We start from the raw sequence: 26,883 nt of genomic DNA on the forward strand, positions 1-26,883 counted from the left end.
CATCGGGTCCGCCGGGCACACGCGCGGGGGGGTCCGTGACCGCGCCGGAGCGCGCCACCGGCGGCATGCGCTCGCTCCCAAAACCCTCACAGGCTAGCGACGTAGCCCTACGTTACTCTGCCTGTGAGGGGCTGACTGCCGACGTAAATAGTCGTGCGGCAGTCGGCAAGTGGTTAAATAAGCCTAAACCACTGTCTGCCTGATCCATCTCGAAATGGTTGCAGCAGACGCAGCCAAACCTTTGCGAGGACCGCCCGGAAGGACAAAGAGTCCGACTTCCTGAAGAACTCAGTAACCGTCAGATAAACTCTTATCGCCCGAACCACATCCAGAGAGTGCAAGGCAACTTCTTTGTGATGTTTAGGCTTAGGACATAAGGAAGGCAACACAATTTCTTCATTCAGGTGAAAATCCGACATCACCTTAGAAAGATAAGACAGATTAGGTCGGAGGACCACTTTATCCCTGTGGACCACCAAATAAGGCAAACGACAGGACAACGCCGCCAACTCAGAGACTCTGAGGGCAGAAGTGATAGCCACTAGGAAGTCAACCTTCTACGACAAAGAAAGCAGAGAAATCTCCCGAATATTCTCAAAAGGAGGCTTTTGAAGAACAGACAAAACCAGATTAAGATCCCGCGGAGGCAACGGGGATCTCCTCGGAGGGGCCAGATGACGCACCGCCTGAATTAAGGTGCGAATCAAATTAAGAATAGCCAATGTTGGAAGTAAATAGCCAAGGCTGATACCTGGCCCTTGATAGTCCCCAACGTCAAGAGCTGCTCAACCCCTTTTTGCAAAAAGGCCAGAACCCTAGCTATCGAAAAAGAGCGAGGGTGCAGCTGCAGTGATTCACACTAGAAATGTATGATTTCCACATAAGACGATAGAACTTCCTAGAGGTCAATTTTCTTGCCTTCAAAAGGGTTAGGAATCACCGATCAGAGAGACCTCTATCCCTCAACACCTTGCTTTCAACAGCCAAGCCGTTAAAGCACGATGGAGGATCGGCCCTTGAGATAGAAGATCTTCCCGCAGAGGAAGACGCCATGAAGGATCCACAATCATTTTTACCAGCTCTGCGTACCAAGACCACCAAGGCCAGTCTGGAGCCACCAGAATGACCGGAATACCTTCCATCGCCAACCGGCGAAGAAATCTCGATACTGGAAACGAGCGGAGGGAAGGCATATAACAAGCGGTACCGACCCCAAGGAGCCACCACATCTGTGGCGTCAGCTAGAGGATCCCGAGACCTGGCTACAAACCTCTGAACTTTCCTGTTGAGACGAGGCGCGAACAGATCCACCTCCGGAGTCCCCCACCGGGCACACAGGAGATGAAACCCTTCCGGATGCAGTGACCTCCTTGGCCGCAAGGCCTCTCCTGGTGCCCTCTTGATGACTGATGTAAGCCACCGCTGTGGCATTGTCCGACTGAAACTGAACCGGAGAGCCGCGTAGCCAACTCGTCCAGTGAAGCAGGCAGAGCTTGATTACTCTGAGCTTCAGGATATTGATCGGCAAGGAAGACTCTTCTGTCGTCCAAGTTCCCTGGGCACAGAGCTTCCCCAGCACTCCACCCCAGCCTGACAGGCTGGCGTCCGTGGTGACCACCATCCAAAACAACGGCAGGAAGCCCTTGCCCTGGCATAGGACAGGCGATTGGAGCCACCAAGAGAGCCGACTTCGTGAGATGGCTCAACCGAATCTTCTGGTCCAATGACTGAAGATCTCTGTTCCATTTTGACTGAATCTCTTTCTGCAGCTGCCTCATGTGAGACTGAGCAAACAGGACCACTTCGAAGATCGAGACCATCAGACCCAGGGCCCTCATGCATCGGCCTCCATCAGCAACCTGACCACTCCTTGCAACTTCTGAAGCTTGTCCAAGAAAAGGAAGACCCTTGCCAGAGCAGAGTCGAGGATCAGCCCCTGATAGGTGACACGCACAGAGGGAGTTAGGGCAGATTTGGAGACATTGATCGTCCACCCGAATTCCTGAAGGGTCTGAATGGTGATGGAGACGTTGTCCAGCAGATCCGAATGGGAAACTGCTCGCAACAGGAGATCGTCCAGATACCCCACAATGGAGATGCCTTGTCGACACAACAAGGCCAGCACAGGGGCTAGGACCTTGGTAAAAACTTTGGGAGCTGAGGCAAGACCAAAGGTAACGCCACAAATTGAAAGTGCTCCTCTGCCACCGCAAAGCGGAGGAATTGCAGGTGTCCCTCGAATATGGGGACGTGAAGATACGCATCTTTGAGATGAATGGAAGTAATAAAATCCCCCTGATTCAAAGATGCCACCACTGACCGAATGGACTCCATTCGAAACTTCTGCACCCGCACAAAGTGGTTGAGAGCCTTGAGGTCCAGGATTTGACTCACTTTGCCCTTCTTTCTGGGCACAGTGAACAGGTTTGAATAGAAACCTCGAGAGTGTTCCTGTTGGGGAACCGGCACAATCATCCATTGAGCCAGGAGATCTCACACAGCCTCCTGCAGATCCTTCAAGTGCTCCGGAGACAGGTTAAGATTTGACTGAAAGAACCTGTCCCCTGGCCGGGACCGGAATTCGATCTTGTACCCAGAACAAACCAGTTTGCAAACCCAATCGTTTTGAATGAAGGAAGTCCAGGGTTCCTGAAAGAAGCGCAGACGTCCCCCCACCCCTGAGCAAGATGAGGGCGCCCCTTCATGCTGAAGAGGACTTGTCTGCCGCACCGGACTTACTGGCTTTGGTCTTGCCCCGGGCTTTTTAGCACCTCCAGAAGTTCTAAGCGGTTTACCTTTTTCTTGCGCCCCGGAGGCACGAAAAAAAAAACTTTGTGAGCAGAAAAGGAAGGACCCCTCTTAGGACGGGTTGTCTTACCCTTGGAAGATTGAGGAAGAAGAGTACTCTTCCCGCCAGTCACTCCCTTGATCAACTCATCCAATGAGTCACCCAATAACCTGTCTTCCAGAAAGGGGAGATCAGCTAAGGCTTTTTTAAAAGCTTGGTCAGCCGACCAGCTCTTCAACCAGACTATGCTTCTTAAAACAATGCCCATGGCCGAGATCCTGACCACCAGGGAGCAGCATACATAGACACATCACACAGGAACACCAGAGCCTGGATCACCTGGTCCAACAGTTCCAGCTGTTCCGGAGGAACAGTCTCGGGGTCCAAAGTCTCCTGCAACCCCCTAATCCATTCCGTCACCGTCTGTGAAACTAACACAGACACAAAAAACGGTTTGGCTGCGATGGCTGGAGGGCTCCTCAGCTGCATTGCTTGCGTGCTTAGAGTGAGAGGCGGACATTGGGCCAGTCACCCTGCCTTCCCGGGTTGTATTGATTATTTTATGCCAGATGTGCCTCTTCTGTGTATGCCTGTTGTGAACATTGTGAACCTCCGCGTCAGTCTGGTGGGAGACGGCGCTCTGCTCATCCTTTCAGTGTCTAGTCATTGTATCTTATGCACCAATTTTGTTGTTATATTCTGTTGTTGGTTTTTTTTTTTTTTTTTTTTTTTGCTGTTTTATACCAATAAAAAGATTAAAAAAAAAAAAAAAAAGAAAAATGAAACCCACCAGCACGCAAGATGGCGGGAAAGGGATTCCACGCGCCACTGGGGAAAACTGGGGAATCCTCCACAGGCACAAGGGTAGATTTGTTCAATCTGGAAACAGGATGGTCCACTTTAGGTGGCACCGTCCAATGGTTGAAGATCTTTTCAGCAAAAGGATACCAGCGTTTAAAGTATTTAGGCACCACTAACACGTGCTTAATGTGCCGTCATTGTCATTCACAATATCGTGAAAGGTTGCCATGGTCATTCACAATATCGTGAAAGGTGTCGGGACAAGGAAAAACCTTGCCAGATTTCTGAGGCTTTTGGGAGCCAAAAGCCAACTGCATCCCTGCCGGCGTGGGCTCATGAGCCAATTTTAAAGTATCCCGCACTGAAATAATCAGGGCTTCCACTAAAGCGCGTTCCCGCGATGCAGCTGAAGAAGACAGGTCCTCTTCACCATCTGACTGCGAGGACAGCGACCCCTCAGGTAGGGGGGCGTCCGGGCGACCCCATCAGCCTCTGAATCAGAGGACACCTCCATAGATGGAGAAGGCAGCAGCCGGTTTCAGCTATCAACCTTTCTCATGACTAAATCAACTTTTGTCACCGGGCTTTCCAGGGCAGCTGAAATCAAGGCCAGCGACTGAGATCCGGACTGTCCAGAAGTCACACAGAGTGGGTCTGAGGGTGATTCTCCAGATTTGGACTCCATAGTGCAAACTGCAAAAAATGGAGTACTGTCGCTTTAAAAGGACCGATAGCGGTATCTACCACCGATCGCAGCGGTCTGCAGGGAACTCCTTTAAACCAAACTTAAACTGATAGCAGAAAGTCCCAATACATTACCACCTCAGACACACTTCCTCCTGAATCTACCACAGCATGGATAGAAAAGTAGGAAGTGACCACACAGGAAGTGATGTCGCCTGATAGGGAAACACTGCCGAGTATAGCATTCAACAAATAAATAGTGTCGAGCAATCACAGTGCTTATATTACATGTGCAGATAAATAAATAATTAAATAAATAAAAATAAATATTATAAAGTGATTGTAGAAAAATATATAATAAAAAAAAAATTGCCACACTAGTTAAAATGTTAAAATACATGCACAACAGTGATCAGAACTTGTGAATAAATAAATATACTGTATATGTATAATCGCTGTATATATTATAACATATCAAATATTTGTAAACAATGCACACTCTTGAAAAGTGACAATAGTGTTGTGAAACACCTCCTGTGATCAAATAATTAATTCAATTTCCAGTGATAGGTGATTAATGAATAGTCCACTTCACATGTGCAAAATGTGTCCAATTGGTCCTCCGTGGTGAGTGACTCCTTCACCTCAGACACCCTGTGTGAATGGGTTCTCACCTCAACTCCAGTGACTTTGCACTTAAGCTTGGTCTAAAAACGCAGTGCACCTTCTCAGGATCACCCTTCTTGGGGCTAGAGATGGTTGATCGAACCCCCCCAGATGAGGGTCCCAATCTGGTTAGATTCCCCTTATGATGATCGATCGATTTGCCATATAAAAAAGGACCACCAATAGTGCTTACATCTTTTTTAAATTTCAAATTTATTAAACTAAAGAGATGTACTCACATTATTAAGGTGCTGTAGTGCACCAAACTCAAAAGGCATACAACAGTAATACACAGTAGGTGATGGCAACTGGGATGGTGATAGTCAGCTTCTCAGTCAGGCTTTCTCCTTCGAGTGTCAGCAGCAGCCGTCGGGGCCTCTCCCCTACGCGTGACCACACAGGGACACGTGTCTTCTTCAGGGAGATATCCCCCTGAAGAACAAGGGACAGGGAAAAGGGAAGGACACACAGACCGGGTACCGGGCAGACCAGGGGGATCTCTTGGGAGGCACAAATCCCATTACCCCCCCCCCCAGTCCAGCAGGGGCAAGGGGGGCACATTTACTCACCATACCATAGACCGGGTGGTCTCCGCTCCAGGCAGACTGCCTGCCAGCCGATGGGTACGTTGAAACTCAGGGCGTTCCAGGTCGATGCGTCCCGGCGAGGCATCCGCTCGCAGGCTCGTCCCCCTCCGGACTAGGGGGCACCGTCGTGGCTAGGCCTAGGTTGGAACTATAACCTGCTCATGCTTGTAGGCCAGACTGGGGGGACCATAAGGATCTAGATTATCCAGTGGGAAGCCCCAGCCGGCATAGTTGCTTGTAGATCGCCAGGAAAATTCTTCCCTGAACACTAGCTAGCAAGTGAGTAAAGATAAATAAAAGAAAATATTCTGAAAAGAATAAAAAAACTGAGACCAGAGTCCCAGCAGGAAACTTAGGTCCTACTCCTCTAGGCAGAAACAAACTGATGTGCTGGATTGTGCAGTGGGGGTTTATGCCTTGAGGGACAGCCCCCTGGGCGTGTATATTCAAATTTTACTGCCTAGACTATGCCTGATGGGAGGAGCATAAACCCACTCAGCTCATGGAGATGAGGCTGCATCTGTCCACGGACGATAGAGAAAAACTGAATTTTTGTAAAATCTTACCTGTAAAATTCCTTTCTCTGAGTCCTCCGACAGTCGCCGCCGCCTCTAAGTCATCACTGTTGGGTATTGACTTCCGCTCCGCAGGAGTAGCTAGGCATAAAGACTTAGTCAAAAGAACAAAGGCATTTGCATATACACACCCATGGGGGCTGTCCCATCTGGTCAATACCCCCCCTGCAGTGACCACTCCCAACTCAGTTTTGTAGCATAGCAGTAGGTAATAAGACACAACCCCAAAAGAGGGGCGGGGGGCGGAGACTGTCGGAGGACTCAGAGAAAGGAATTTTACAGGTAAGATTTTACTAAAATTCCGTTTTCTCTTACGTCCTCCGACAGTCGCCACCGCCTCTAAGTCATCACTGTTGGGATGTCCGAAAGCAGTATAGACATGAGGGGTGGGAGACGCAACCGCAACGCAGTACCCACATCAGAGAAAGGAATCTTACATGCACCGTAAGAGAACCTTCTGGGCAACAGAAACAATGCTCAACAGGAGCAACAGCCCAGGAAAGCAAATACCAACAGCCAGGGACCCAGAAAAAAACAAGGGTCCTTCATGGCACTGCCGCACTGAGAACCTTGCGGCCAAAGGAAGCATCAGTTGATGCCAGAACATCTACTTTGTAGAATTTGGAAAAAGTGTGCACCGACGACCAAGTCACAGCCTTGCACACCTGGGCCACCGAGGCCCGCTGCCAATAGGCCCAGGACGCACGCACAGATCTGGTAGAGTGCGCCCTAACAGGGAAGGGTGGAACCCGTTCCTTCAAGGCGTAAGCCTGTTCAATGGTCTGTCTGGTCCATTTGGCAATAGTCGCTGCAGATGCAGCCATGCCCTTCCGAGGTCCCTCAGGAAGGACAAAGAGTGAATCCGTCTTCCAAAAGGATTCCGTAGACGACAGGTAAACCCTGATCGCCCTGACAACATCCAAGGAATGCAGAGCAACCTCCTTAGGATGCTTAGGCTTTGTACAAAGCGAAGGCAGGACAATGTCCTCATTAATGTGGAACTCAGAGACCACCTTAGGAAGAAAGGAGGGATGCGAACGCAAGACCACCTTATCCCGGTGAATCACCAAGTACGGAGAACGGCAAGATAACGCTGCCAGTTTCAACACCCTGCGAGCCGAAGTGATCGCCACCAAAAAGGCAACCTTCTTAGACAGCAGAGGCAACGATATCTCCTGGATGTTTTCAAAGGGAGCACGCTGTAACACGGACAGAACTAAGTTCAAGTCCCACAGAGGTAAAGGCTCCTTCCTGGGAGGAGCCAAATGTCGCACACCTTGAATGAAGGTGCGAACCAGAGAATGAGACGCCACAGGGCGTTGGAAAAGAATAGCCAGTGCGGACACCTGGCCCTTGATCGTGGCCAGTGCCAGGCGCTGGTCCACACCAGCCTGGAGAAAAGCCAACACTCTCGACACCGAGTACGAGCGAGGGGAGAACCCCCTGGACTCACACCAGGCAAAATAAGCCTTCCAGGTACGGTAATAGATTTTACCAGAGGAGGTTTTCCTAGCCTTGACAAGGGTAGGGATGACCTCAGAGGAGAGACCCCTGTCCCTCAGGACCTGGGTCTCAACAGCCAGGCCGTTAAAGCCAGCGACTGTAAAGCAGGATAGAAGATCGTACCCTGAGACAGGAGATCTTCCCGCATGGGCAGCCGCCACGGAGGCGCCACTGCCAGGTGAACAACGTTGGCGTACCAGGACTGGCGTGGCCAGTCCGGAGCCACCAGAATCACCAGGTGCGGTTCCGAGGCTAACCTGCGGAGGAACCTGGATAGCAACTGAATCGGAGAAAAAGCATACAGCAGCCGATACTGATGCCAAGGGGCCACTAACGCATCCGAGGCGTCCGCCAGCAGATCGCGCGTTCTTACCACGAACCTTTCCACCTTTTGGTTTAACCGAGATGCTAACAGATCCACGTCCGGGGATCCCCACCTCGCACACAGCATTTGGAAGACCTCCGGGTGCAGGAACCATTCCCCCTGGTCCAGGGTCTGGCGGCTCAGATGGTCGGCCTGCCAATTTTCCACACCCGGAATGTGAACTGCTGAGATCGTCGGGACAGGAGTCTCGGCCCAAGACAGAATGTCGGTCACCTCCCGGGCCGCCCGAGCACTCCTGGTGCCCCCTTGGTGGTTGATGTAAGCCACCGCAGTAGCATTGTCTGTCTGTACCCGGACAGGACGGCCCCGAAGACGGTCCGACCACTGGAAGAGACAGAGTTTTATCGCACGCAATTACAGCACATTTATCGGGAGGGAGGACTCCTCCTCCGACCAAGTGCCCTGGGCAGACAGGTTGCCCAGGACTCCACCCCAGCCCGACAGGCTGGCATCCGTGGTAATCACTGTCCACACCAACGGACGGAAGGACTTGCCTTCCGCCACCGACGGGGACTGGAGCCACCACAGAAGAGCCAATCTGGTCTGACGACTCAAGGAGACACTCAGATCCAGGGACTGAGGCAGTCTGTCCCACCTGACCAGGATCTCCGTCTGGAAAGCCCGCGTGTGAAACTGAGCAAAGGGTATCGCCTCACAGGCCGATACCATCAACCCCAGGCCCCGCATACAGGTCCTGAGTGACGGGCTGTCCCTGAGGGACCTGATCTCGTCCTGCAAGGTCCGGAGCTTGTCCTCCGGCAAAAACACCCTTGCCTGAGCAGAGTCCAGAATCATTCCCAGATAGGGAAGACGAACCGATGGAGACAACGTCGATTTCTGAACGTTGATGGTCCATCCGAACTCCTGGAGTGTCTGTACCGTGGTGGACAGATCGCGCACTAGGTCCTGGATGGCACATGATCTCAGAAGTAGATCGTCCAGGTAACCCAAGACCGCAATGCCCTGTGCCCTCAGCAGGCCCAGAACCGGCGCCAACACTTTGGTAAAAGCCCTTGGTGCCGAAGCAAGACCGAAAGGTAACGCCACAAACTGGTAGTGGTCCTCTGCGATAGCAAACCGAAGGTACCTTTGATGACCCTCGAAAATGGGGATGTACAGGTATGCATCTTTTAGATCTATCGAGGCCAGGAATTCTCCTGGACTCAAGGAGGCCACCACCAAATGGAGAGACTCCATATGGCGCTTTCAGGTCCAGAATAGGACGCACTTGCCCTCCTTTCTGGGCACAGTGAACAGATTTTAATAAAACCCCCGAAACCTGTCCCGATGAGGCACCGGGACAATCACCCCCTGAGCAAGAAGGTCCTGTACCGCTTGGTGCAGGTCCTGCAGACGCCCCGGAGGCAAATGAAGATTTGAGGGAAAGAATCTGTCCGCCGGCCTGGAAAGGAATTCGATCTTGTACCCCGATCAAATGATTTCCTGAACCCACCTGTCCGATATCCGGAGCAGCCAAGGTTGGAGGAAACTGCGCAAACGACCCCCCACCCCTGAAATTGGTGAGGGCGCCCCTTCAGGCAGAGGCGGACTGACCCGCCGAGCCGGCATTGCCTGACTTCTGCTTACCCGCCCAGGGCTTTTTCTGGCTGCCCTGGGCCTTGAAGGGCTTGCCCTTGGATTGGTTCCGAAAGGCACAAATGACCCCTGAGTGGATCTAGGGGCAGAACCCCACTTACCTCGGAAGGACTTGTTCTTTGGGTTCTGGGGCAGCAAAGTGCTCTTGCCCCCCGTGACGCCTTTCACCAGGGTATCCAACGCCTCGCCAAAAAGGCGAGAGCCAGCATAGGGAAAATCAGCAACTGTTTTCCGTGAGAACTGGTCAGCCGACCAGCTCTTTAGCCATATCAGTCGCCGGTTAAGCACCGAGACACTAGAGCGGCGTGCTACTAAGGGGGCCTCATTTAAGGCCGCATCACACAGATACATGATTCCTTGGTGGATTTGATCCACCATTTCCAGTCGGGCAGGCGGAACACCATCAGACACGAGGTTGCTCCTAAGCACCTTAGTCCAATCAGCCACCGCCTGAGCCACCAAAACGGACGCGAAAATGGGTTTGAGCAACGAGCCCGCCACCGTATAGGAATGGCGGGCTAGAGACTCCAACCGCCGGTCCGTGGAATCCCGGAAAACCGGGGTATCCTCAGAAGGAACCAAGGTAGCCTTGTTTAACATGGCCACAGTGTGATCCACCTGTGGAGGCACACACCATCGTGATTCCGTAGCTGGTGCAAAAGGATAAAGCAATTTGAACCGACTAGGCACCAGGAATGGACGTTTTAACGTGCGCCACATTTCATTAACAGTGTAATGAAATTCAGCTGGGCAGGGAAAAACCTGCACCGACTTGCGGGTCCTGTGCGTCCCAAAACGAGGACACAACGCCCGGAGGACTGGGCTCATCCTCCAAATGTACAGTTTCCTTAACAGAAACAATTAATTCATCCATGGTCGCCCGCTCTTCAGGCGACCCCGGGGAGGAGATATCGACCCCCTCCACCTCTGCCTCCCCCTCAGACCCCAGCGGGTCTAAGGATGAGCGAGACCCTGAAAAGGGCACGCTCGCTGCAGCAGCCATATCACCATCTGAATCAGAGGAGAGAGACAATCTGGACCTCTTTTTAGCAGCACGTTCAGCCATCAGCATTTCCATATTTAACACCAAAGTCGCCACTACAGCGGCCAAATCAGGTCTCAGAGGGGCCACAGGAGAACTGGGGACCCCCACCAGAGCTGGGGGGAATTTGCTGTCCTGAGAATCCATTGTTCAAGGTTCCAAAACAACAGTGCAAGAAAGTTTGTAATGCCCCTGTAAGATCGCTGTGGAGTGCGCAGCCCACCGCTACAGCTAAAGTGACAAAGACCCCCAAACAGGAGAAGAAAAAACTGAGCCAGAAGCAACAATACAGAAAGATATTGAGAGCGATAACCTGCAGAGCCCCGCAGAGTGTTGCCACCGATGTCCTGCTCCAGAAGAAAAGGAAGTGCTGCTAGAGTAGGCTGAACTTATAGGCTGCATGACTCAGGGAAAATGGCTGCCCCATAGGATTGCATGGAAGGCTCCGCCAAAATGGCCGCCGGACATGCGGTCGGAGCGATTGTTCTGCTACCGCAAAATGGCGGCGGATGGCGCCAAAACAGCATGTAGTATTGCCCATAGAGAAGCCAAACATGCCTGCCCATACCTAAAATGGCGGACCGCGCGGATTTACCGCGCTGCGGCCGCCACACACAGTCTGCACCCCCAACAAGCACCGAAGTGACACAGGGAAGGGGACCCCCAAACACATACAGCACCGCAGCGCATGCAAAAGCGATCCCCGCAGGGACCGCATCAGGGAGTCACACAGGCACAGACATGGGGGACACACAGCAACACAGGACTGCCACCCCAGACAGAGGCCCCACACAGAAGTACTTACCTGTACCAGATGGCGTGGGGTGCCTCTATGAACGGAAAGCCGCTGTCCTCATCTGACAGGGAGTGCCGTTAGCCAGGGACATGACACTGCAGCATCGCAGATGTGTCCTGTGAGGTAGCCACCTCACGGCTGCATCCCTGCTGCGAGCAGGGATGGGTCGTTCATAGTGCCAGGACGAACCACGGCTGAACGCTCGATGGCGGGCTGGGGGGTCCATCTGACCCTCTGCCCTGGAGAACCAGGGCGGTCAGTCCGAATCCCAGCACCGCATGATCTATCTTCTTCAGAAGAATCGACTAAAAACTAAAAGCTGACAAAATAAACAGCTAGTAAAGTAAGAAAAAACTGACATTTTCAAAGAAAATCAAATAAAAGATTAGATAGGCTGAGACTGTAGCCCCAGCACAGGGAAGCCTGACTACTCCTGACGCTAGGCAGAATGAAACTGAGTTGGGAGTGGTCACTGCAGGGGGGTATTGACCAGATGGGACAGCCCCCATGGGTGTGTATATGCAAATGCCTTTGTTCTTTTGACTAAGTCTTTATGCCTAGCTACTCCTGCGGAGCGGAAGTCAATACCCAACAGTGATGACTTAGAGACGGCGGTGACTGTCGGAGGACGTAAGAGAAAAGGATTTTACGGTAAGTTCTTACAAAAATCCTGTTGTCCAAAGCAGTGTAGGCATGAGGGGTGGGGAGAACGCAACCAGAAAGTAAACAAACTCCAAAGGCTAAACTTAGCCAACTAGGTAACAAGGAGCTCAACCAGGAACAACAGGAGCTCACCCATGAAAGAAAAAAATCCCCTAAAGAGAAATAAATGATTCTCTTATGAAACAGCAGCCTGCAAAACCTTGCGGCCAAAGGAAGCATCTGAAGATGCCAACAAATCTACCTTGTAGAAATTCATAAAAGTGTGCACAGACGACCAAGTTGCTGCTTTACAAACTTGCACTACTGAGGCCTTATGACGAAAAGCCCAAGAGGCACTCAGCGCTCTAGTAGAATGCACCTTCACACAGAAAGGAGGAACCTGACCCTTCAGTGAATAAGCCTGAACAACCGTCTGCGTGATCAATCTGGATATGGTTGCAGCAGACGCAGCCAAACCTTTCCGAGGTCCTTCGGTAAGGACAAAGAGAGCGTCTGACTTTCTAAAAGACTCAGTGGCTTCCATGCTTGTAGTTCCTCTGGATCTTGGTCCACAGGAACTAACTAGTGAAAATAAAAAAATCACATCTAATAAAATATTCTCATTAAAAGATAAGACTGAAGTCCCAGCAGGGAGCTAGGTCCTATTCCTTAAACTAGGCAGAAACAACTGCTTTCTGATAGCAGAGTATGTGGGGTTATCCCTTGAAAAAGTAACGTGATCTGTGACGCAACGCGTCGGGAGGGCATTGGGTGACGTTGACTTCCGGTGGACGGCCGTAACCGGAAGTACCCAGGAATCACACCGCAAGAGTGCGGCAACCTCTTATCGTTTTCTGCCTGATATTTTTTACTGAAAAGTGAGTTTATTCCCCTGATTTTAAAGAATAAAGTAAGTGTTTACATAGTTCACGATTGGGCATCATTCTCTTTTTTGGGAAAACACTGGTACTGTTGGAGCTAATCCGAGATCCTCAGCTGTGGATTAGAGAGTGGAGGTCAGGGCACCTTTCGCTACTGGAGTAGTCCAGCATCCCATCCCCAGAGACAAAGACCAACTTAAAGTGCCTTTAAAGGTGCAGTGAGGTGAGCAGCCACTGCGCCTATAGATTTTCACAGCTCACTCCGGATCACAGCACTGGATATCCACTTTATTGTTCCATAGGATCACTAACTGTCACCTTATTATTTAGTGCATGGATGAACTTTATCCTATCACCGCACCAATTTATATATATATATATATATATATATATATATATATATATATATATATATATATATATATATATATATATATATTTTTTTTTTTTTTTTTTTTTGCACAAGGAGTATTTATTGCCCAAGACTATTATATGATATTATTATTTTTTTATACATATATGGATTGCTGATTGCACATAGAATTTTATTTATTTAATGATCACCATACTGGATTTATTTATGCACCTGGATTATTGTATACTGAACTATTCATTTTTATCTTTAGGATTGTGTGTTTTACATCTATACATTATGGATATTTTATGAATTTATGATTACTATGCACTGATGAGTATATTTCAACACTATCTATCTTTTAGTTAATTTATCACGTTTGGCATCATATGCAACATTTTTTGAATTTTTTTGATTTATACTGCAGACAATTGTGAATAATTGGTACTAGCAATTAGATTGAGTTTTAGGATTCGCATCATACACGTTTTTTTACTACAATTTATTGGTCCCTTTTTATTTCTGATTGATCTTATCTTATGGGAGGACTTGTTACAAGTCAGATATATTGATTTTCTTATATTGGAGATGGATACACATATTTTTAGGAATCGGATTGACTTTTAAGAGTTGGATTTTATGCATTAGCCTGTTGATCCTCTTATATCTTTTACTTTTTATGGATTACCTATTTATTCTGATTATTGACATATTTATGGTGATTTCCGTTACATTTGATTGCGGGGGGTCCCGCTGTGATTTACACATTGGTTGGCTTGATCTGAGCCTTTTCTGAGATTTTTTCCATTTGCGCCGACTCACTGTGAAGGTGATATTGATATTGGTATTTTAGTGATAAATACTAGAGCTGACTGCAGGTGGAATAGGATCTGATCCGAATCTCATAGTCATTTATTATTTGTCACCAGCTGCAACAGATTAGAGGAATCCTCTCACTTGGATACGCACATGACAGCGCATTTATCACCCCATACTTCCCCATAACCACACTATAGCCATCTAAATGTTGCAAGCTAGATTTAAAACATTTTAAGCATGTAAAGCATAGCTATTATATTACTACATTCCAATCTCCTTGTATCATTAATTCGAGCCATACTATAACTAACAGCCAGCAAACACATGATTTGTTGATGTACACACTCATTTTAAAAATCCACTAGGTTTCTGAACAAAAAAAAATGGATTTTTGTCTTACCGTAAAATCCTTTTCTCTGAAGTTCATTGACGGATGAAGTCTTCTTGTTCTCAATAGCAGTAGGGTTATGCTGCCCCCTACAGGAGTAGGACACTAGGCAGAAAAAAGTTCTGGCTAAGCCAATGGGCAGTCCCAGGGGGTATACCCTCTCCCCCTGCTATAGAGGTCAGTTTTGTATCAAAACAATGGCAACCCAACTCAACAATAGAGGGGTGGTTATTGCGGCCGTAAATGAACTTCAGAGAAAAGGATTTTACGGTAAGACAAAAATCCCATTTTCTTTATCGTTCATTGATGGACGCAGCCTTCTTGTTCTCAACAGCAGTAGGGACGTCCCAAAGCAGTGCCATAAAAAACATGAGGGGTGGGAACAGCAAAAAAATAATGAACCACAACCAACCAGGCACAGGAGACTCATCAGAACAACAAGATGAGACCCACCTGAAATAACATTAAACACCCTCAAGGGAGACTAAAAACACCCTTAAAAAAACAACGGCCTGCAAAACTTTGCGGCCAAAAGGAAGCATCTGCAGATGCCAGCACATCCACCTTATAAAACTTTGTGAAAGTATGAACAGACGACCAGGTAGCCGCCTTGCAAACCTGAACCACAGATGCCCGATAGCGAAAAAAGCCCAGGAAGCACTAAGCGCCTGAGTAGAGTGCGCCTTAACAGGGAAAGGTGGAACCTGACCCTTAATTGAATAAGCCTGCACAACTGTCTGTCTGATCCATCTGGAAACAGTCGCAACAATCGCAGCAGATGGAGGCAGCCCTTTCTTTGGTCCATCCGTGAGGACAAAGAGCGAATCTGACTTTCGAAAAGACTAAGTAGTCGCCAAGTACACCCTGAGTGCCCGAACCACATCCAAAGTATGCAATGCAAATTCCTTCAGATGTTTAGGCTTAGGACACAAGGAGGGTAACACAATATCCTCATTTAAATGGAAACGGGAAACCACCTTTGTGAAGGAAGCACGGATCCGGACCCTGTAACCCACCAGATAGGGAGAGCGACAGGACAACGCCGCCAGTTCGGACACCATGCGCGCAAAAGTAATAGCCACCAAGAAGGCCACCTTCTGAGATAAAATAATCAGGGGAATCTCTTGAATATTTTCAAAAGGTGGTTTCTGGAGAACCGACAGCACCAAATTAGGATCCCAAGGTGGCAACCGAGGTCGCACCGGAGGAGCCAAATGTCGCACCACCTGGATAAAACTACATACCAGGGAATGGTGGCTAATGGCCTTTGGAAAAAAATTGCCAAGGCCAAAACCTGACCCTTGATAGTACTCAAGGCCAAATTTTGATCAACCCCCTGTTGAAGGAAAGCCAAGATCCGAGCCACCGGGTAAGAGCGAGGGGGAACCCCAAGAGACTCACACCACGCAATATACGACTTCCAAGTGCGATGATAGAGCTTTCAACAGCCAAGCCGTCAAAGTCAGCGACCATAAAGCAGGATGGAAGATTGGTCCTTGAGACAGCAGATCCTCCCCGAGAGGAAGTCTCCAAGGAACGTCTACAACTAGCTTGACCAGGTCGGCGTAACAAGCCCGGCGAGGCCATTTCAGAGCCACAAGGATGACCAGTATCCATTCCGCCTTGATCCTGCAAAGAAGTTTTGGCAGTAACTTGAGTGGAGGTAAAGCATACATCAGCTGATACTGAGCCCAAGGAGCCACCAGCGCATCAGTGGCGTCTGCCAGAGGGTCCCGAGAGCAGGCCACAAACCTCTGCACTTTCCTGTTGCTCCGAGACGCCAGCAGATCTACGTCTGAAGTGCACAAATAAAGACACAGCTGCTGGAACACCTCCGGGTGGAGAGACCATTCCCCTGGAGCCAAGGTCTGTCGACTGAGGTAATTCGCCTGCCAATTTTCCACTCCCGGAATGTGAACAGCAGAGAGAGCCGGAACAAAGCGCTCCGCCCACTGAAGAATGCCTGCCACCTTCAAGGCCGCAAGAACACTTCTGGTGCCCCCTTGGTGATTGACATAAGCCACAGCTGTGGCATTGTCCGATTGAATGTGAGCTGGACAGCCCAAAGGTGCTCTGTCCAGTGGATTAGGCAAAGCCTGATCGCTCTCAGTTCCAGAACATTGATCGGTAACCTGGATTCCTCTAGAGACCAGACCCCTTGAGCAGAAAGCTAGTCATCCCTGTCCAATGGGGAGGAAGGATTTTCCTTGTTTGAGCATCGGGGACCGAAGCCACCACAACAGGGACCCCCTGGTCTCCTGGCTCAACTGGATCTAATTGTCCAGAGAACTTGGATCTTTGTTCCATTTAAGAAGAATTTCCTTCTGGAGTATTCTCGTGTTAAATTGAGCGTAAGGTACTGCCTCAAAGGATGACACCATCAGTCCCAGGACTCTCATACAAGTCCGAAGGGACGACCATTTGCTGGACAGCAATAGCTGAATCGCAGACTGGAGTTTGTGAAGTTTGCCTGGAGGAAGAAACACCCTGGCTGCCAAAGTCAGGCCCATGGAAGGAACCAGGGATCACTTCTGGAGATTCACAATCCACCCAAACTCCTCCAGGGTTCTCATGGTGATCTCTAAGTTTGTCACCAGTGCCATGGGAGACTCTTCACAGAGAAGCAGATCGTCCAGGTAACCCAGGATATATCCAGGTGACCCAAGAATGATATCCCCCACTGGCGTAATAAAGCCAGGACCGGAGCCAACACCTTTGTGAAGACCCAAGGAGCAGAGGCGAGACCAAAGGGTAATGCCACAAACTGATAGTGATCCTCTCCCACGGCAAAACGCAGAAACTATTGATGTCTTGCACATATTGGGATGTGAAGGTAGGCATCCTTGATGTCTATGGAGGCCAGGAAATCCCCCTGGTGTAGGGAGGCCACCACCGTGCAAATGGATTCCATCTTGAATTTTTGAACTCGCACAAAGCAATTCAGAGCCTTCAGGTCCAGAATTGGACGCACCTTGCCCTCCTTCCTGGGGACCGTAAACAGGTTGGAGTAAAAGCCCTGAAAACGTTCTGAGAACGGAACCGGAACGATTACTCCTTGTTGTACCATGTCCTGTACCGCCCCAAAGAGAGGCTGTAAGCGATCCGGGGACAGTCGCACATTGGAAGGAAAAAAACAACTCGAAACGCAATCTTGTAGCTGGACCTTATGACCCCGTGCACCCACTTGCGATAAGCCACCCCACCCCCACCGGCCTACGCCCGGTCCCAGCCCCCAGGAGAAGCTCCAATCGCCCCAGTAGTGAGTGGAGGGGGGACAGGTTGGGGGGGGGGCGTAACAGAGGGGAACCCGGGTACGTGAGGGTCCAACCGTCCTGAGGGACCCCCGTCCACCCCAAAACCCGCCAGGGGGAGAGAAGGGGGGGACAGTTTACTCCCCATACCAGGAACAGGCGGGCGCCATCTCCTGACAGAACCCCTTGCCCCCGAAGTGGAGGGCTGTCGGCCAATAGGAACGCTGCGACTCGGGCCTAGACCCTGTCCTATGCGACCTGGCAAGACGTTTAACTCGCAGGGCCAGTCCCCGTTCGGTGGGACTATGTCGCGCCGACTTAGTGCGGAGCTGGGATCTGCGCGCGCTCGCTGGCCGGCTGGGGTGACCACTGGATCTATATATCCAGCCCGTCGCCCAGATCCGGCATAGTTGCTTGTAGATATCACAGGGAAAAAAGATCCGGTGAAAAAAACCTAATCTAGAAAAAAAACTTTTGCCAGGACCATAGATCCCAGCAAGGAACTAGGTCATTACTCCATACTAGGCAGATTAAAACTGACATCCTATAACAGGGAGAGAGGGTATACCCCCTGGGACTGCCCATAAGCGTAGCCAGAACTTTTTTTCTGCCTAGTGTCCTACTTCTGTAGGGGGCAGCATAACCCTACTGCTATTGAGAACAAGAAGACTGCGTCAGTCATTGAACGATAGAGAAATAGAAGATAAACACTTTATTGTAAATACCTACCCATCATGTCTACTTTTCTTAGCCAACAGGTCATCTCCTGCCGTAGGTCTCCTCTTTTTCCTTGGTGGCATAGTCTTACTAAAACAGTCTGAAGTGCTGCACGAACGCAGACTCCCTGAAAAGATAAAGGATTAACATCAATAACCCAAGGAAAGGTTCACATATAGCAAGTATTGTGTTCCTCTTCTATAATCATCAAACCGCTGATATGTGCTACACTGGTAATACACAAGAAAGGTTCATTGTGGGTTCAAGTCACAAAAACTGGAGCAAGAAAGACGAATATGGATGATGCCCAGTCCAACCAATTAGGTTTTATCTTTTGGTTTGTAATGGGAAACCAGTAAAATAAAACAAAGATTTTGAATAAAACAGCAACAGCTCTGCTCTCGTTTGCTTCAATTTTCAGAAAGCAGTTTCATCAAATGTCAACCCATACCAGGCATAAACCTAAGGCAAAATATCTGCATTTTGCATGCAGTGCAGCTGCAGATGTCTTATATGAAAGTTAAAGCAGAGTTCCGGCCACACAAAAAAAAAAAATTTCAATAAACATACCCCCGGGACAGTCAGGGCTAGTACATTCCACAATGGATAGCCTCTGATCTGTCCCGGTTCGCACTTCCCTGCAAGAAGAAATACTCACTTTTAAAATTTCTTCTCCAGCGTTGCCATCTCTGTTGTGGGCAGCTGAAGCCAGCGCGATCCTCTTCTACGTCCTCTTCCGTGTCTTCTTCTCCCAGAATGCGCCTGCACTGGCCCCTCTTGTCACTTCCGGTGCATCGCCGCATTCCTCCACAGTTTCTGGGCATGCCCAGAAGCCGTTTAGCAAGGAATGCGGCGTTGCACCGCAAGTGACGAGCGGGGCCGGTGCAGGCGCATTGATTCCTGGGAGCGATGACGTTCAGCTCCCAGGAATCATTGCAAAGCGGAAGTGACGGTGCGAGCCATGCAGCCGAGGGAGGAAGTGGAAGGAAGGTGAGTATTTTTTTCTGCAATTACAAGGTAAGTAAAAAAAAAAAAAAATCCTAACTACCCATTTCTTTTTCAGGTGAGCTATAGCAAGCGGATGGCCCAAAATCAACGATGTCGATTTTGTGGCCGGAACTCCGCTTTAACATTCATCACTGTGGAAGCTGAATTTTGCTGGAAACCCCACCAAGGATGCAGTAAGCAGAATTTTTTGGTGGAATGCACCGAATCGAAACACCTAAAAATGTCACAATTTCTAGAGGAATTTAAAGTGACTTAGTTTTACTAAAAGAAGCAATGAACATTTAAAGCTTAAAGCGTAACTCCACTTTTGTTGAGAAAAAAAAACATTCCCCTCCGGGTGATCTATGTACATTGCAAGGATTGTAACAACCTTTGTTGCAGATTCCTACCTATTGTTATTCTGAAGAAATCACTCTTTGTTCTTCTGTGCTGGGTAAAGCTAATGGGAGTGGTTTCATAATTATCAATCAGCTGTGCAGCTGCAGAGCTCTAATAAGGAAAGCTGCTGGGCCTGCATCCCTTTAGACTTGTTTCTATAGGGAGTATCTCACCAAAAATGACATTTTTGTTCCAGGGGATGCCTGAAATCTGACTTGTATCTTAGTCAGACTTTTGGGAAAATCGGTGAACCAATCACACAAGCAGGAAATTATGTTTCTGGGGGGTGGTCAGTACACATTCTGTGTACAGAACAACTCCAGGTAGCCATATTGCATTGCATTTTCAGAAAATAACAGCAGCTGCAGATTGAAAAGGAAAGGTAATTTTTAATAACATTCAATTACAATATGACTGGTGTCGCAATTGTATATGCTAAATTATTTTTTCTTTATTTGCTATTTTTTCTTCCTCATGAAAGTGGAGTTACCCTTTAAACTTAACTAAAGGCTTTTGTATGAGTCTAATGGCGCTTTTCCACCGCATGGAACCGTACCGGTTCAGCACGCTTTTGTGCTTTTCCACTGCGGTACCGCATGGTATAGGGTCGGAACGGTTCAGTACGGTACGGTATAGGTTTGCTTTTCCACTGCATGGAACCGAACGGTACGGTACGGTACGGCTCTGAAAAAACAGTACCTACTCGATTGTGGTTCCAACAGGTACCAAACTGGTACCATATCCCACAATCCTTTGCATGCAGTCACTACTAGCCACTGATTGGTCAGAGAATCACACACACCCCGTTGTTATCCCTCCCACTTAACTTTAGTACTACTTTAGTGGAAAAGCAAACCTATACCGTACCGTACCGAACCGTTCCGACACTATACCATGCGGTACCGCAGTGGAAAAGCAAACCGGGCCAAGCAGGGCCGAGTAGAGCCGAGCCGGTACTAGCCGGTACTTGCAGTGGAAAAGTGCCATAAACAAATCCCAAATCTAGTACCTATGTGATCCATAAACTTCATAATGTAAACAAAAACTTCCTTTACCTTCCCCTGACTGAGGCAAAACCCCTTTTATTTGTGTCTCACTTGGTCCCTTCTCCCAGACCCTGCAGTTTACAATGGCAGAGTTGCTGTCAATCCAGAAAGAAATGGGCAAGTAGTAGGTGTGGTCAGGTGCTAATTGACAAGCTACAGGCTTAAGAATTAGCTAAGGCATTGCTGATAACCACACCCTCTGCAACATCTTCTCCTCCCACCATAGTGCAAGCAGGCAACATGAGAGTGGCAACTCTACTTTAAAATCAGAAGCAGTGGGGGGCGTGGCCGGGATGTGAACCTGAGCGGACGCACAGGGCTCTAGCTCCGATCCTGATTCGATCCTATCTTCTCCATCGGCATCCATCTCTCTCCCCTGTACCCCCTAATCGCTCACCCTGGGGTCAAAGAGGACGGGCGGCACGTCGCGGGCTCCTCCGCTCTCACCGGGGAAGCTGCGGTCCTCCAAATCCTCCGGGGGCTCTTCTCGGCCTTCAGGTCCCACGGCGGCCATCTTGGACACGAGGCCTCCTGCTAGAATGTCCGCCGGCACTCAAACTGCTCAGAGCCCTGGCAGCTCCTCGGATCCTTCCCCGGCTGACATCCTAGAGGCCATCAAGGCATGTAAAGATACACTTACCGTGAATATGGATTATCTAGCAACCGACATCAGCCTGATCCGGCACGACCTCGACAAATTTCCGTTCTCGGGTGTCGGAGGCCGAGGAGCGCATCTCCCAGCTGGAAGACTCCACTCGGGCGGACTCCAGAGATCTCCATGCCCTCCAGGAAAAGGCGATCGATACTGAAAATCAGCTCCGCTGCAACAACATCCGCATCATGGGCCTACCGGAGCGGGCAGAGGGCTCCAGGCCGGCAGAGTTTGCTGAGACCTTCCTGCCCACTTGCTATGCCTCCCTGACATGCCGGCCACCTTCGTGGTCAAGAGGGCGCACAGGGTTCCCCCGACTCCCCCGGTACCGGGCGCACCTCCCAGGTCGTTCCTTCTCCGCCTCTCAATTACAGAGACCGGGATCACCTACTCGCTGCAGCCAGGGCCAAGCAGGAGATCCGCTATGACAACGCTAAGCTCATGTTCTTCCTGGATTATTCGCTGGAGGTACAGCACAAGCGGCGCTTGTTTACCGACATCAGGAAGCAGATGCGTGACAAGGGGTTGAAGTACAGCCTCCTTTACCCCAGCAGACTCCGGGTAATAGATGGAGATCGCGCCCGGTTTTTTGACACCCCGGAGGAAGCGGCTGCCTGGCTGGATGTTCGCTGAGTTTCCACTCCTCACTGGCTGTTCTTTCAGCACGATGTTCCTACCACTGGGCTACCGCAAGTATTGGGGCTGGGTCATTCCCCCCGCTGCACCTTTGGTTCTATTGTGTTCCCCCTCCTCATCCATCCCCCCCTGCACGGGTCTCACCGCAGACTGTCATGACGCCCGAGGACTTCCTGGCCCACTCTACTTGCTTAGTCCCCCATCCTCCCCCCCAGCTACACCTGTCCCCTCCCTACCAGCTTGTTCTGTTGGATGCCCTCCTTTACCGGAGCTATCCCCACCCGTTTATTCCGGTTTCTCTGCTATGCACAAAACCTCCTCCAGGATTGACTTTGCATTTGCTAGCCCGTCCGTCCTGTCGGAGGTGGAGGCTGTGGATTACCTCCCGAGCGGTCTGTCCGACCATAGTCCCTTGCTGGTCACACTGCGTTCTGGCTATGCCTGCAGCGGCTCCATGTGGCGCCAGGGTGCCCAGTGTATTGACCACCCAGACATCTCGACACAGACCCCTCCGGTTCTACGGGAATACTGGGACCTCAATGGCGACACGTCCTCTCCTGCCATGGTGTGGGATGCGTTTAAGGCCTTTACCAGGGGCCACTATATCTCTGCTATTAAAGCCATTCGCCTGCAGCAGTATGCCAACAGGGTGGCCTTGGAGGAGGCGGTCGAGGAGGCCTCTGTCCAATACGGTCAGGACCCCTCGGCCCCCAACTTTGAGGGACTCCAGGCGTTCAGGTGTGATCTCCAACATCACCTCTCTGAGATTACCAGATTGTCCCTCTATCAGTCGCGGCAGCGATGTTTCGAACAGGGTGATCGTAATGGTAGGACGCTGGTCCAGCTCTCCCATCATGATACCCCTTTGACTTTGATACCTGAGCTCACGTCTCCCACGGGGAGGGCCATCACTTCGCCTGACGAGATTCTGTCTGAATTCTGTGCCTTTTACTCCCATCTGTATACCACCACTCTTTCATCGGACCTTCTCCCGGAGGATCTGTACCCCCTTCTGGATCCGGGTGCTCTGGGTTGGCTGTCCGATCACGAGAGATCCGGTCTGGTCCAGCCGGTTACTGAGGAAGAGGTGGGGGCAGTGATCCGCTCTATCCCTAGGGGGAAGGCTCCTGGCCCAGATGGGCTGCCGATTTAATTTTATCAGGCCCATTTGGGCCTCCTGGCCCCCTTGCTTGCCACGCTGTTTTAACGATTGCTTGGCAGAGGGGGCTCTACCCCCTTCCATGGCGCAGGTGCACATAATCCTGATTCACAAATCTTCTAAAGACCCTAAATTGTGTGCCTCCTATCATCCCACTGCCCTACTCAATAACGATCTAAAAATCCTCATTAAATTGCTGGCGGCCAGACTACAGCCTCTACTACCCTCTGTTGTTGATCAGGACCAGACCGGCTTTATGGCCCACAGATCCACTGATATCAATCTCTGCAGGATCTACACTAATTTACAGGTGCAACATGCTAACTCAGGATCCACAGTCGTCGCCTCTCTCGACATCGACTCTGGTGGGAGATACTCAGGCGGATCGGCTTCCCGATCCTGTTCATTAGATGGCTGCAGACTATTTACGCCTCCCCCATGGCTGCCATCCGTCTTGGAGGTAGATTGTCACCCATGTTCACATTGTCTCGAGGTATGCGGCAGGGATGCGCTCTCTCTCCGGCCCTTTTTGCCATTGCCATGGAGCCGCTGGCGTAGGCCCTGCGGGTTTCTCCGCATATTAAGGGCTTACAGATGGCCTGGCTGAAGGAGAGGGTGGCCCTGTATGCGGACGACCTCCTGTTGTACCTAAATGATGCTAGCCCATCCCTTGAGGGTGCCCTTCAGATACTCAATGCTTTCTCAGAGGGAACGGGTCTTCGGGTCAATTGGTCCAAGTCACTGTTGCTGGCGATTGATCCTGGGACCACGGGCGGGGGCTCGCCTGATGTTTCCCTTTAGTGGGTGGATAGCTTTACCTATCTCGGGGTGCGGGTGTCACGGGAGCCCTCTGACTTTATTGCCTTGAATCTGGATCCGGTTGTCTCGGTGATTAGAGCCAAACTGAAGGCGTGGGAGAATCTCCCACTTTCGCTGTTAGGCAGAGTTAATTTGATAAAAATGAAACTCCTTCCCAAATTGACATATTTGTTTCGCCATTCACCCCAGTGGATTCCAAAATCCTTTTTTTCTAACCTAATAAGCTCTTTTCTGGCTTCTTATGGGGTCCCCGTCCACCTAGGTACAAACTTTCTACCTTCATGCGCCCCCTATCTCAGGGAGGTCTGGCCTTCCCTGACTGTCAAATATTTTTTGGCGTCCCAATTGGTCAGGGCTGTCTGGTGGTTGGCCCCAGAGGCTTCTAACTCCGCAGTGGTGGTGGAGGCCGTGGTGCTGGGGTCGATGGAGGCACTATCCCTCCTCCCAAGTACCCCTTTGTGGATCAATCCCTCCCTACCTCATTTATACCGCTTGCCCGACCCTATACTCTGGGCCAAATATATCAAGAGAGTTTCGGACCTCACGACAGACCTGTTTCTTCCGTCTTTCACTCACCTAGTGGCTGAACGTAATATCCCACCCTCACACTTCTTTCACTACTTGCAATTGTCCCGCTCCTTCAGAGCCCAGTTCCCAACCAATGTTTCACAGCTGGTACAGCCGGATCTAGAACGTGTTTTGCGCCATGACTGCTCTAGCCGGGCGGTCTCGGTGCTGTACAGCCATCTCCTCCGGGTCTCCTCCCCAGAGCTCTCTGGCCTATACTCTCGTTGGGCCTGGGATGTTCCGAATCTGGACTCAGTAGCCTGGCTGCACATCTGGGATTTGCCTTTTAAAATATTGGTTTCCATGAGGGATTCAATATAAGATTGTCCATAGGGCGTATCTCACCCCTCACCTATTGCATAAAATTTATCCTACTCAATCTCCGGAGTGCTGGCGCTGTGGACGGGTTACGGGTATTTTTTGGACGTGCCCAGAGCTTGCCGCTTACTGGTCCCAGATATTTAAGGGTTGTCCTCCGCTCTACTACAAATCACCATGGACCTCTCTCACAGGTTCGGTCTCTGGGGGCTACTGGATGAGTTGGTGCCCAGCGTGGCAGACCGTACCCTCCTGGGCCTCCTGTTGCCCTTCACTGGCGCCAGCGGGCTCCCCCCCCCCACGCTTCTGCAGTGGAGGGACCTGGTGGACTCGTCATACCCCTATATCGAGATACCTACTTTCACAGAGGCTGCCCTAAAAAGCATAATCGAGTTTGGATGAGGTGGCTAGAGGGTTCCTCGGCTGCCTTTCTTGCATGATTGTCGTGGGTTGGTACCCCCCAGTCTGTCACCCTGGCCACCTGGGATTTGCTGTCATTGTGTATGCACTGTTGATTCTATTCATTGCGTTTGGGCCGAATGTGCTTATTTCCGCTTTATCACTTGCCCTGTGGGCAACAGCATTTCGATTGTTTTACATGTGCCTCTGTGCGCTGAGTCTACTGCACCACCTTTGTTGTTTTATTGTTCTTGTTTTTCAATATACCAATAAAAAAGATATTAAAAAAATAAAAAATCAGAAGCAGTGCAGCATCGTTGTCACACCGCAGACAGGAAGCTGCACAAGGTGGATTTTACTGGTTGGAACAGGTATTTGTGGGACTTTCTAGGGGGGCCAAGACAAAATGTAATGCCGATGCACTTACAATTAAAAAATATGTAAACCCAACATTTCATATTCCTGAAATGTGCCTGATGTACCATGTACTTGTATGATAAAGTATCTTGTTGTCTTTATGTTGCCTCTTTGTGTGAAATTCCTGGTGTTCCTGCCAGTCCCTCTGCTTTCCTATTAAATACAGGAAGAAAAGGGGATCCTGTTCCCTTATGGCAGGTTAAACAGCACAGTGCTTGTGTTATCCAACCTGTCCCTCTTTAAGCTGTAAAAAACCTGGTTGATCCTGCCTGTTCCTATGTCCTAATTGGTATGCTGATCATGGTAATCACGGCTGCTTGACCTTGATTACCGTGGTCTGTTTATGTGCCTCCGTCATCCCGCTGTTCTCTTCACTCCCCCTCTCTCCCTGCCTATCAGCTTGTGCGTGTGTGTTTGTGTGTCACCCCTCCCTCTCCTCCTGCCGCTATTAATAGTAAAGAAAACTTAACTATAAATCACTGCCAGCCCCTCTCTTTTATGCAGCCATCCTACACTGTGTAAGTGTTAATGTAAAAATTATGCCTCGAAATACCTTTTTGCTGATTGTTTTTTTTTAAGTAAAATTAAAAGCTACCTGTTTGGTGATCGTCTTGACCCACGTCCTCAGTCAAGTTCTGTAAAAAAAAAAAAAAAAAAAAAAAAATGCAAGGATTAGATAGGCACAAGTAGAGCTGCATGATTAAAATCGGTAATAAAGAAAAAAAAAAAATTGCAATCTCAATTTAACCCCCCTCTTAATCTGGCATTTCCTCGATTCAGTTCAGAGCCGTTCTCTGCTCACAGCGACAAAAAAAAAAAAAGGCTGAGTTCTACCGAAAAATTTCTCTTCAGATAATGCATCCAATGAACTGCGCATGCACAGCTAATATCCAGCTGGTGTGACGTTAACACTGCGCATGCACAGTTTGTCGGAGGTATTACCTGACGAGAGGCAAACCGCGGAGACTGCGGAGGGTGTAGACTCAACAGAAATCTATTCCTATTGGA

At 49.8% G+C, this 26,883-nt stretch overlaps 1 protein-coding gene across 2 annotated transcripts in view; it reads right to left on the bottom strand.

Moving 5' to 3' along the window:
• Nucleotides 1-26,883, bottom strand: part of DCUN1D4 (defective in cullin neddylation 1 domain containing 4) — a 253,334-nt gene that overhangs the window by 142,382 nt on the left and 84,069 nt on the right. For both annotated transcript variants that reach the window (XM_082266394.1, XM_082266393.1), the window contains exons 3-4: nucleotides 26,471-26,510; nucleotides 18,489-18,603 (exon numbers count right to left, since the gene is read on the bottom strand). In XM_082266394.1, coding sequence (XP_082122520.1) covers nucleotides 18,489-18,603; nucleotides 26,471-26,510 — 155 coding nt within the window. The remainder of the gene's footprint in view (nucleotides 1-18,488; nucleotides 18,604-26,470; nucleotides 26,511-26,883) is intronic.

This window comes from Pelophylax lessonae (genome assembly GCF_965119305.1).
Source record: "Pelophylax lessonae genome assembly, chromosome: 1".
NCBI classification, from domain to species: Eukaryota; Metazoa; Chordata; class Amphibia; order Anura; family Ranidae; genus Pelophylax; species Pelophylax lessonae.